The sequence below is a fragment of the Numida meleagris genome, chromosome 9, assembly GCF_002078875.1.
Source record: "Numida meleagris isolate 19003 breed g44 Domestic line chromosome 9, NumMel1.0, whole genome shotgun sequence".
Classification (NCBI taxonomy): domain Eukaryota; kingdom Metazoa; phylum Chordata; class Aves; order Galliformes; family Numididae; genus Numida; species Numida meleagris.
The window spans coordinates 7,042,864-7,054,896 of NC_034417.1; the positions used below are offsets into that span (position 1 = coordinate 7,042,864).

Below are 12,033 nucleotides of genomic sequence, written 5' to 3' on the forward strand. Positions count from 1 at the left end.
TGTATGGTTTCTTTACAGTCTTTACGTTTTGGTCATGGCTTTCATGAGCTCTTTAATTTTTAAAGTTTACCTGAATTATGTTCTTTGCATGTTACCGTTAGGAAGTACTGTTAGGAAGATTGTTCTGATGGTTTTGTTGGTTACTTTTTTCCTTTCTTAAAACATACTGAAAGTGAGTCTTTTGGGTCTTCAACTGAACTCTTCCAGATTTTGAAATAATTTTCAGCTTCAGCTTTATGTAGAGTAATTTTTCTCATCCTTTCATTGTTCTTGTCACTTGACTATAGTGTACTTTTTTTTCTTTTGAGGAGGGAGAAAGGCATTTATGATGTGCCGCTTTTTGTAGTGAGATACTAGTGAGCTTCCTGGGCAAAGTTCTGTGATTTTTAATATCACTCCTGACACATTGTCATTTACTCTTAGTGCCATATGTGTGCTATTTTGGTTCACATCCTTGGTTTGAATTGTCTTCATTCAACAGCTTCATAGGCTTCTTGCATTTTTTTCCTTTCTCCCTTTATTTCTCTTGGGACCACTGCTTTATATTGATAGTTTTCTGCCTTGGGCTTTCCTATGACATTTTCATTCATGCATTTTCTGTTTCTTCCCAACTCGATTCTTCATTTTTATATTTTTGTTACAGCACTATTGTTAATTCAATTTCAAAATTTTTTGACTTGAGTTTGACTCCAGTAGTACTGTCTGCACCAGTCCTAATGAATTCAGAGCTACCGCTGTCGTGTATGGTAGCATAAGGTTGTCCTCTTCTTTAAGATGCATTCATTCAGAGTGATGAAGGTTTTCTATAACTCAGCACTCAGAACACCTTACAGTAAGCCTCAGCCACTTCTGTCCATATCTTCCCCTTCTGACAAGGCACTTTTCTCATCTGAGCATGATTCAGTTTTCAGTTCTCCCTAGTGAAATTCTGGGAGAGCAAATGTCTGATACCACGCATCATTCTAATTCTTCTGTGTGGATTGGTTATTAATTAGCGTGTTACTAATTAGCATGGTTTTGACAGTTAGGAAATCTAGCCATGCGCCTTGAGTTCAGTATTTTTGCTAGTCTTCTGGAAAACAGAGTGGTGGCATTTAGTTTTTTACTTATTTGGGCCCTGGGAACATCATTTTGAAGAATACTGGTTTTAGACTTTCTGCATGAGAACACCTGTACAGGTTGGATTTTTTTCATTGATGTGGTAAAGCTGTTCTATTATTCAGAACATTTTTGTTTTCTAAAGCGTGAGATGTTTTGTTTTTATGAACAAAATAACAGCCAAATTGTGTGAAAACAACCACTTTAAACAGAAAGACACGTTTGGAGAATATTGAGACTGAGTTTCCAGGATGTCAGCTTTTCTTTGTTCCTCCCCAGATACAAGTAGTGCATACCAGGGAGATGTACGCATGCTGTCAAAATACCAGGTCTTTTGAAGAAATGCTGGCTGCACTTTAAAACAAAAAAAGAAACCCACACAAGGTAGTAAGAAAGGCACATTATACTTTAATGTGTTGTACTGGTCATGTTTAAAGTGAAGATGGTTCTGCAAAGTCTTCCAGCCAGTCTAAGAGCTATCACAGGCTTACTAGCTGAAAGAGGGGTTTACAGGGTAAGCTGCTTTGATTGTGATTTTGCTGACTAGTACGAAGCCATCATGGATACAGTACAACCTGATCTGTTATGACCTGCAGCTTGTGTAGTTTTTGCTCATAAAAAGTAGAGCAAAGATGTTTAGTAACTGTTAATGTTTTTAGCATTGTTCTGATTTCCACAGCTGCACTTGAACATTTATGTTTAACTTGGTTAGATTGGATTAGATCACTTGCCAGAGAAAAGAATGGCTCTTCATTATCATTAAGGTCCTGTAGTGTCTTCATTTAAGAGTTGTGCAATAAAAAGAGGGGGATGAAGGGAAGTACCTTTTGTTTTATTAAAAACTTGTCTGGTAGTTAGGAGTCCTAAAATAGGTTATCATACCTGAATGCTATATGCGTACTTGTGTACTACTAGAGACTTGTTTCCATCAAGCTTAATCAATATGGTGGTAGTTAAAAATGTAGCAACTTAAATGGGAAAATATCCCTGTGCGCGCTTGCTTACTTGAATGGGAAGCATTCTAAGGGGCTGATCTTTACTGCATAAAGTGTTGTGGTCTTCATTCTCTGGATGCATTGATGACCAAATGCATGTATCATAGAATCATGGAATGGTTTGATTTGGAAGGGCCCTGGAAGACGGTGTAGCTCTAGCCCCCTGCCATGGGCATTGGATGGTCATTTTTTATGTACGTGCATTGGGTGATCATTTTTTTTCAAAGGAAGTGCAGCTAATCCTGTCTAGTTTTGTTTCAAGTGCAGTTCGATGAAGTGCAACTAATTGTGTTATTTCAAAGTAGAAAGGTCAAGTGCTGACATACTGCCATTCATACATTAATGTTGAAATTGAATGCAACTCTATCATACAGTTTTTCTTAACGTGTTAGTGCCGCTACTGAAAATATTTCATGTTCCAAATTTTGTTAGTATGAATGGCCTATTGAGATGTGTTACTGATGAATTTTGGGAAGTGTTTTTTACCTGCTTTACCCTCTAACTTTGTACATTTATAAGGAGAACTAACTTCCATGTTTCTTTCATGTTTCTTCAAGTAGTACTTAATGAGTGGTCCGGGAAGTTGTTCAGTTTTAATAGTTTCCAGTGTTGTAGCAAAGAAATGCAGACTATTTCATTTTTTAAATTACGGGTCTTGCTAAAGGGCAAGCCTGTTAAGCTGAAGGGTAAAAGGATACCTGTACTTGCAGATGCTCAAAAGCATCAAGATGCCGAGAAACATGAACCTAGTTTTGCATTAGCTGTGCTTTGAAAAGCGTACTGGACTGTATTATCTCAAAAAGCTCTTTTGAAATTATTCTGTTGAAGTCAAGCCTTCAGTGATATCATGAATTTGAGTGCCATTCACAGTCATTATGCTATAGATATTCTTGACTTTCATTAAACCTTGATCATATTGTGTAGAATTTGACCAATATCATCTTTGAGAAGCTTCTGTTCCTAGCAAGTTTGTTCTCCTGAGTTCTGATTTCAGATCTTTTAAAATACAGGTAGCTATTACACAGGAGTAAAAGATAAATGTCTGAGTTTGTGTCGAAGGAAGAAAGCACTGCTGCTGTTCTTAGAAAAACAAGTACAATTTGAACCATCATCAGACTTGTACAAAAGCAGTTACCATTAGCAGTTCACAAATTTGGAGTCATTCTTCATAAAACTGTTCTTTCCTGGGTCTTATGGCTGTTTTTTGGAGGTATAACTGAATAAATTAACAACCACTGATAAGAATTGCATACTTCTTAAAATGTCAAAAGAAACTATTTGGGGGATATGGTAATTAACTTGATTTACAGATGAGTACTTCTGAGTACTTGTAAGCAGTCATATGTTTTTAAAAATAAACCCTTTGAAGCCTCAAATTAAAAAATGTTAAACATCGAATTTCTTTTCCTTCTTGAAAATATCTTATTAGGATTATATTATGGATTCTCCACCAGATGCACCAGATAATACGTCTGGTATACTGTTTGGTGTGAGACAGAACTCGGGAGTTCCACAGTACCAGACTGAGCCAACAGTGAATGTAACAGGTGGGTATAACTGTAGTAGTTGATAAGAGAAAGAAACGGCGTAATGGCATTTAACTGTAGTGCAGATCTTTGGGTTTTTAGAACGTAGAACTCTAGAACTTTTTTTTTCCCCCTATATATAAACCTGTGACTATATAATGCTTAATGAAATAAACTTCAGAGCCTTATGTTGTCAGACGTTGCTTTTTCTTGCATTAGACTGAATTACCAACTGATATATTCTTGTAGTGTTCATTTAGATTAAAAAAAAAAATACTGCCAGATCCACAGTAATCTTTTTGACAGATAAAGGCTCATTTTCTTTCTATCAAGCACTCTTTGGCTAATATGAATAGGAATGGCTGTTAGCAAGAGGGGGGCTGTGGAACACTGCCACAACTTCCTGAGTCTGCTGTGTGGATTCCCACTGATGATTATCTTGGTTTCCTGACTGCTATGTATAGCACTTTCAGTAAATGGGATCAAAAGGATCCTGAGTTGAAAGGAGAAAGGAAAAAATATCATTTGGCAACAATTTTTTTTTTTTTCAGCTAGCTAAGCTGTATTTCACCAGGAGCTATTTTATCTACTTAAAAACAAACCAAACCACTTTTTTTGTCATAGCAGACGGAAGCACGTAGTGTCTTCAATCTTAAACACGCTGAAACTTGAAATTTCCCCTTTTTTTTTGTGAAGGATTGCACTTTTCTAATAACTGACCATAATCCTATCATTTAGCCTGTAACTTATAGATGAAAAAATTCTGACTCGTCTTTAAGGTAGTGGGCTGTGTGAAATGAATGAATGGCCTAACAGTCATAATAAAAGTAACATAAACCAAGTTTTAGATTGCTAGTCTCTTCTGCTTGATATGATGATTTTTTGTGTCTCTAGTTTAGGTATTCACTGCAGCTACTGATCAGTGAAGGCAGTATATTTCTTTGCATGTGTCCAACTAATCTGTGATCTGATTCTCGTCTTAGTGGAACAAACAGCTTTTTCTGAAGTAAGCAAGGGTTTTATTTATTGCAAATGGTTTGGTATTCAACTCCAGTCCTTCAAAGCACAGGTATTAGTATAGTTACAGTTTTCTAATGTAGGAAACTTGCATATTTAATAATTACATAAATTAGGCTATAAGCAGAAAAATGAAGTACTTAAAGGCACTAAGGATTGTAATTCATTGTGTCTTAAATATACCATACTTAGTCTATGTCTGTTTCAGTAAGATACGTACACAATTTAGAAACTGGAAGGTTTATTATTCAAGGTTGAAATGGGAATGTCTTATATTCCTTTATGACACTGAAGGCTGATGTAATACGTAGGTACTTTTTCTGAAATTAAGTTATTTATTTTGGGGTTTGGCTTGCATGATTACATCACATAAGGCCCTTACATTAGGTTTGGTTGTATGTGCTGATGCCTACTTGACTGTGGGTATGCTTTTTCTACTTCATGGGCAGTACTGTGGGCACAAGCCATTATGGACTACAGTATTGAGGAACAAGTGTGTGATAGTCCGCAGGGCAATTAAACTTCTGAATGTGGACTCACTGAAGAAAACACATCTTTAAATCAACATAGAGTAAATGTTTGTTTGTGAGGTCTGTGAACCAGGAAAATGACAAGCTGCTAGCAAACACTGGTCTGCCTAGTTTCAGTTAGCTTCTCACTGTCATTTAGTAACTTAAACAACAGTGCTAACTCTGTTAGGGATAGTTGCTGGAGATCTCTGTGGAACTTGACTTAGTTGTAGGAGGCCGAAAATGCCGTAACCAACAGATGCAGTATTCAAAAGTTGAGTTAAGTGTGTGTGTATATATATATATATATATGTTTGTAGCTCTAGATTAGTGAAAAGTGTTGTTAAGGGATGAGTTACTAGAGGCCTGAGAAAATCTGGCTATCATATCCCTACACTGTTAATTTTAAGTGATTGTTACTGGAGTATGTATGCTGCCTGTACTCTGAGTTACTTTTTTTACTGTCTTTTGCTGTTCTTTGGCTCTTTCTTGCAGTAATTCTAGGTATCATATTCAATGATATAATGTGTATGGCAATAGTAAAGTGTTTCATAATAGCTACAAAATACTTACAAAAGCTTTCAGTAGTAGCATGAGGTGAAGGTCTGACAGATTCAGCTGTGTGGTCTGTTGCATTCAACAACTAGTCTGAAACATCCATGATCTGAGGAATTTTTGTGTCAGTGTATAAGACCAGAGTCACTTGATACGACAAATCAATCAAAACAGGACCTGTTTTATACCAGTTAAATACTAAGTAATACTTAAAATAATTTTATTTTCCAAAAACACCTTGAAATAGATATTTTTTCTGAGCAAACAGCAAAATTCAAATTCAGTTGGATCTGTGATCTCCTCATATTGTTACAACTTTTCTGAAAGAGGAAATATATTAGATCAGAGGTGTATAAACCAAAGTAAGAATGCTTACTTTATAGCTTACTATAAAAAATAATCTTCAGAAATTTTTAAGCATCACAGAGAGATGAAGGTTTTGTGTTTTTTTTGTAATAGAAATTATTACCAATTTTGTTAGCATGTAAGGGTTTTTTTTCTCTTGAAATCAGGGTTTCTGTAGTAAACCGAAATATTTTACTGAAGATTCTTGAAAAAGACTGTTTTATCCCTGTCCCTTACTACCCAGCTATACATAATTAAATGTGTAGCATTCATGCCTGTTATGGGTTGGTGGCCTTGTGCTGAGTTGGACTCAGTGAAGCAGAAGAATGCAGAAGTTATAACAGCTGTATGAAAGCTTTTTGTGGTCAAGTAAAGAAATTGAAAAATATAACAAGAGAGTTATGTTTTCCTACATATGAGGCATAATGTGGTAAGTCTCCAGATGCTCAAACATCAGCGTTTCCTGCTGGGAATCTGCCTCTACCTGCCCAATCTGAGGATTGAACAGAGAGACAGTTTGCTAGGTGTAGATAGTTATCACTGAATAAAAACAACTTAGAGGCGGAGCAGAAGGTTGTTTTCTTAAAAGTTGTTTAAATGCTTTTATGTAACACAAGTTATCTGTGATCATTGAGAAAGTTCCTAAAGATAATAGTTCAGTTCCTAATTAGAACCAAAGAAGTTATTGGAACACAGTTGGGAGGGGGAGATCTGTGTCTTGGACTACTTTTCTGCAAGTGCATACCTTATCATACATAGTGTTAAAGCTGTTAGCGGTCTGTGATTATGGTATGGTGACAAACAAGACCTGTGCTGCTACCTCAGATGTGCTGACATGGTGCTTCAGGTCTATTTGAAGGTTGATCACTGCATCGAGATTACATTGAGTGGATGATTCCCCAGTCTAGCTGTTGGTTTCAAGACAAGATGAAGTCAAATATTTAAGGGCCAGTTTATTAGGCACTAAACCTCTGCATTTTAGAACTATTTTTAGGGACTTTTTTCTTAAAAATATTGCAAACAAACACTGAATTGACTTATTTTCAGAAAAGGGCAAATGGGCGTACTGTGATCACTTGTTGGAAATGATAATGCTATTTTCATCTTAGGTATTATTTTACATGCAAAATGAAAAATGTTTTTCAGAGTTAAATTAAATTAGCTTGAACAGAAGCAGTTCATGAGAGACCTTTTCATCAGAATGGCCTAAGTCGTTCCAAATAGCGGGCACTGCAGAAACCAGCTGGTTAGTTTTAACTTTATTGTTGTGAACCTATCAGATTAGCGCTAGTGGAGATGTAAACAGGAGGCCAAAGAAATTCAACTGGGCATAGTATGGTTTGCTAGTTTTCAGGGAGGGGGCCGTATGTCTTGGCTTTTATTCTTTTCTCAACTGGTCTCAGAAAATTGAGTTGGATATAGTTTTGTTAACTTCTGTATGGTTTACTGTGTTAGGGAAATCTTAACTGCTGTATTGCTTTGAGTGGGAGCCAAGACAAAAACACCTGTACACGTTCCTCCTAAATTTTGTGATCCTGCTACTTGGACTATCTATTGCAAAGGTTTTTTTTGCAGTTTCCATCCTTACTTTGCAGTGATGATTTTGATACAGTTTAAAATACTAGTAGAAAAGGAGGAGGAGGATTGAAGTTTGAGGCTGCTCTTTGAATAACCTTCCATTCAAGAAAAGAGGTAGTTAGGCTGTCTCAGCATATTAATAATCAAGCATGTTTCCTTCTCAGCCAAAAAGTGCTTTCCAGCTGATCATAAAAGATCAGGATTTATTCTCGACTTTGAGGTATTTCCAGCCACATATTTTCTCCTGTAACACTAAAACGAGAAGCTACATACAGAGTGATTCTATTGTATGGAATCATTTCATATTTGTTTTTACATGTCTTGTTTGCAGCTGTTCTACTGTTAGGCTCCTTCCCAGCAAACAGCAGAGTGACTATAAGATGAAATATTGATGGAAATGTTTCCTCCTCCATGCATTAGGTAAAACAGTGCATTGCAGCCTAAAATGTACAAAAGATAACCAGAGGCTCTTGTCTGTATTCAGGAATGAAGAACTAGATCATATGTACTGAGAACTTGATTTTTATGAGTTCATCTCTAAGAAGTTTCATAATTGCTTACAAATTTAATGTGTCTCAGAACTGAGGCACTACAGAACACTAGGTTTTGCTGCAGAACTTTCCAACTTAGTTTGCCCTCAGCAAACTTGTCAAAGTGTTTTACAAACTTTAATACTAAGGGCTTGCAACGCTGCTTTGCAGTACATCTCGTGCACGGTCATCCACTCACATGAAGGATTACCTCCTTAATTATGATTCTTAGCAGTAACATTATTCTCTTGGAAAAGTACTGCTTGATCCATGTCTACCTTGTGGACTGTGCAGTATTATTTTTCTGCCAAGGTGTGTAAGGCTGTTGTGTACTCATCTCTTAACCCATACTTATTTTGCTATAAGGTGAATGTATCTGTGTTTGGCTTTTTATTACATTTTTTCATAGCCCTGGCAGAGTACATTTGACCCTGAAGTTGAGATATTACCTGTACTTTTTCTTAGTTTAATCTTTTTTAACCTGCTTAGTCTGCGTGGTGTTCTCCGGATCTGTGAATGACTTGTGTATGCAAGAGACCTTCATCTGAAAAAGTAGCTCTCACCAGTGCTTTTTTGCACTTTGGAGAAAACTAGAAGATTGGGTTTACTCATTAACGTTAAAGATAATGAGACAGTTTTTGGTTTTATTTCTCTTTTACTTTGTGTGAAAGTTATTAATTTACACTGGTAAGAGCACTATTCTTTACTTGCATCCATTCCTGGGAGTAGTTATTTAGAGGATTTGTTCTCCAAAGGCACATTTGTTCAATAGGAGTGATGCATCTGAACAGGCCTAGGTTGTAGCGACTGCCAGAGAGAAATAGTCTCATTATTGAGAACCAGGTGGTGAAATTACTTTCAAAAACAGTTCTCTTATCTCTGTATGATGATGACTAGGTCCTGGCATAAAAGTTGTTCTGTGCGCTTCTTGAAGAATTTAAAGCTCTTGAAAACATCACAAAATCTGTCTTGTTTTGGGGGTAAGCGGGAGGGACAGAATTAATGCTTTGTCTCTGTTGCGTTCTCATCACCTCCCATTTTTCTGTGCTTACTAAGATTTTGTAGAAGTGTATGTCAAACAGAACAAACTCAAAGTGATATTGGGAAAAATAATTTTAGTTAAAAGATGGTTATCAAATCTTGTGTTTGGTCACTACAGACACATCAGTTGCAGTTTCATTTCAAATAGTATGTTTTGCTAGAATAAACTAATAAATCAGTTACTCTGATTGCCAGTTCTGATTTTGGAATGTGTTTTACAGATACAAATATTGCATCAAGCAACATGAAGAATGGAGGGCCTTTTCCACGGGCTTGTCCAAAGTGCAATATTCATTTCAATCTTATGGATCCTCTAAAAAATCATATGAAGGTATAATAATTTGAGGATGATGAACATTATAAACTTATGTGGGCTTCTGGTTATGGAAAAAGTGCCACGTTTCAATTTGGAGATAGTCTGGCTTCTGTCTCTGATTGGGTGTGGCTAAAGTATGGTAAAGTCAGAGATAAAGAATGAAGATGTAGAGCCCTAAGTCTTGCTGCTTCGGGCATTATTTTTCCCATGAGATGAGGCACACGTGCGGCCTCTGTGAGTTCTCTCCCACAGCTGTGGCTTTTTGAACCTTTGGCCAGATAACAGGTGAATTTGATGAAGGTAATTGCCTGTAGTAGCAATGCTAGTTGGCCCACTAGTACTGCTTGTAGCAGCCTGTTGACCCTCATCTGTGGCAGGTGACTACTAAGGCAAAGATAACCTTGTAAACTTAACTTTTCCTTTCTATATCATCTGGTAACTTAAAAAAAAAAAAAAAGTTTTCTGAGGGGAAAAAGTTAATTTGTAATTCATACTTAAAGTGATAAACAAAACTTTTGTAAACTGTGCATCAGTTATTCTTTATGAAACCTACTTGTCACTATTTCCAGAAACATTGTTTCCTGGAAAATGCTGTTTTTGGAGGAAAAAAAAAAAAAACATGGCAGAGATTAGCACAGTTCTCTGGCATATGTGTTCCATTTCAGAGAGAGCACAAATGTCTTTGCATGCAATGAATAACTCATGCAAAAAGCAGTATGAATTATGTTGGAATAGAAAATTTTGATGCTCTCAATTGCTGTTAACACAAACCATTGTAGTTTGAAGGATTTAAGATAAATGATAACTAGTGTCCTGTTTAGCTTCAAAACACAATTAAGAAATGTTATCTTCTCTATCTCTAATAATTTTTTGTAAAGAATTGCTTTTGCACTCGGTGCCTTAGATGAATGAAAAAGCCATGGATGACAAAAAAAACCAGCTTTACTTATTTTTCTTTAGTTAAATTGCCATTTACAAAAAGCATACTGACTTAGATTTCTACACCAGAAAATGAACTGCTTACCGTTACAGAAAGTAGGTAATGCACAATAAGACCTGTTTCCTAGCAGGAGATGAGCATTCTGGTGTTGTTCACTGCTGGAAACTTGATAGCATATCCTATATGAGATACTCCATGTTTTTAAAGCATTAAGCTTTGTAGTACAGCTATTGGGGTAAGCATTCATTATCTACTCTTTTAGGTGAATACAAATGACATGTCTACTGTGTGATATAGAATTTCTAAATTTTTCAGTAAAGCTGGAAAAAAACTTGCAGTTTGCAATAAATGTCCTCTCTAAGGAAGTAAAAAAAAAATTCTTATATGAATTCCTCAATAAACTTATGCTTGTCAGCAAAATACATGCATAAAAACTTCTTTTCTTTCTTGTTATTAAAGTTTGAGTCAGTGTGTCACAGAATTGAAAAGGAGCTTTGCATGTAGCTCTAATTAGCAGGCAGTTTTAAGATGCTGTTTTCATTGATGGAGTTTAAGAGAGTCTGATACCTTTTGTCTCTGTCTCTTTTTCTCCCCCTTTCCATCTAGTATTGTTGTCCAGATCTGGTTAATGACTTTTTTCTGGGAGTGGTACAAACAGAATGTTCAAGCACAACAAGCAAGACTACTGAATATGAGAAAGGAAAATTGATTATGTTAGTTAACGATTTCTATTATGGGAAACATGAAGGTGATACCCAACAGGTACAACAGGAGCAGAAGACTCATACAACATTTAAGTGCTTCAGCTGTCTGAAAGTTCTTAAAAATAATATAAGGTATTTGAACTCACTTCCTTAATTTTTTAATAGTTTACAGCCCACATGAGTTAATTTCATGCATTTGAAATTTGTGTATTTGGAATGGAAAGGGTTTTTTTTGTTTCTTGCAAACTACTAAAACTGGATAATTGAACAGAAATTGAATTACTTTTTACGATGGGTGCTTATCAGTAGCTTTAACTTATTTATAGATTAGTGAACAAATTTTAGAGGTGTCTAATGAAAATGGTGTAGCTCTAATGAGAGCAGTCACAGGACTTAGGGGTTGGAAAGGGCAATAACAAAGCATTGTACAATTTACCATCCTGATTGATAGTGATGTCAGTAGATGTGTTGTTTCTCTTTAGGGATTCACAGTGACTAATAGTTGGTCGTTTACTTATGTAACAACTGTTATTTTGATGGAGTAATTTTACTTCCAAGTGCTACAAAAAGCTTCAGTAAGCTGTTTTAATAGGTAGACCAATTCGTGTCATTGTTCATTCGGAAGTTAAGGTCATTCTCCTTTTTCACATGCATTCTTTAGGGGAAGCTGAAGTAGCAGAACGTAAAACTGAAAAATGGGCTGTTCTTTCAAGGGCATAGTCTGCAAGTCAAAATGAACAGCCTCATGCTAACGTCAAACCCATGTTTTTGAACAAAAGTTTCTTTTAATTCTGAATGTTAAACTTGCTGTTAATGATTAAGTATCTGTATAGGCGAAAGTGCCAGTATTTCATATTTAAGCAGAGTTTATTTTTTTTC

At 36.0% G+C, this 12,033-nt stretch overlaps 1 protein-coding gene across 12 annotated transcripts in view; it reads left to right on the plus strand.

Annotated features, from left to right (window-relative positions):
• ZNF280D (zinc finger protein 280D) overlaps nucleotides 1-12,033 on the plus strand; it is a 54,887-nt gene that overhangs the window by 12,955 nt on the left and 29,899 nt on the right. For all 12 annotated transcript variants that reach the window (XR_002441780.1, XR_002441781.1, XR_002441782.1 and 9 more), the window contains 3 exons: nucleotides 3,523-3,640; nucleotides 9,416-9,525; nucleotides 11,057-11,286. Coding sequence is in view for 8 of the 12 variants with exons in the window: in XM_021407212.1 (XP_021262887.1) it covers nucleotides 3,523-3,640; nucleotides 9,416-9,525; nucleotides 11,057-11,286 (458 nt within the window). In the remaining 4 variants the exon portion in view is untranslated. The remainder of the gene's footprint in view (nucleotides 1-3,522; nucleotides 3,641-9,415; nucleotides 9,526-11,056; nucleotides 11,287-12,033) is intronic.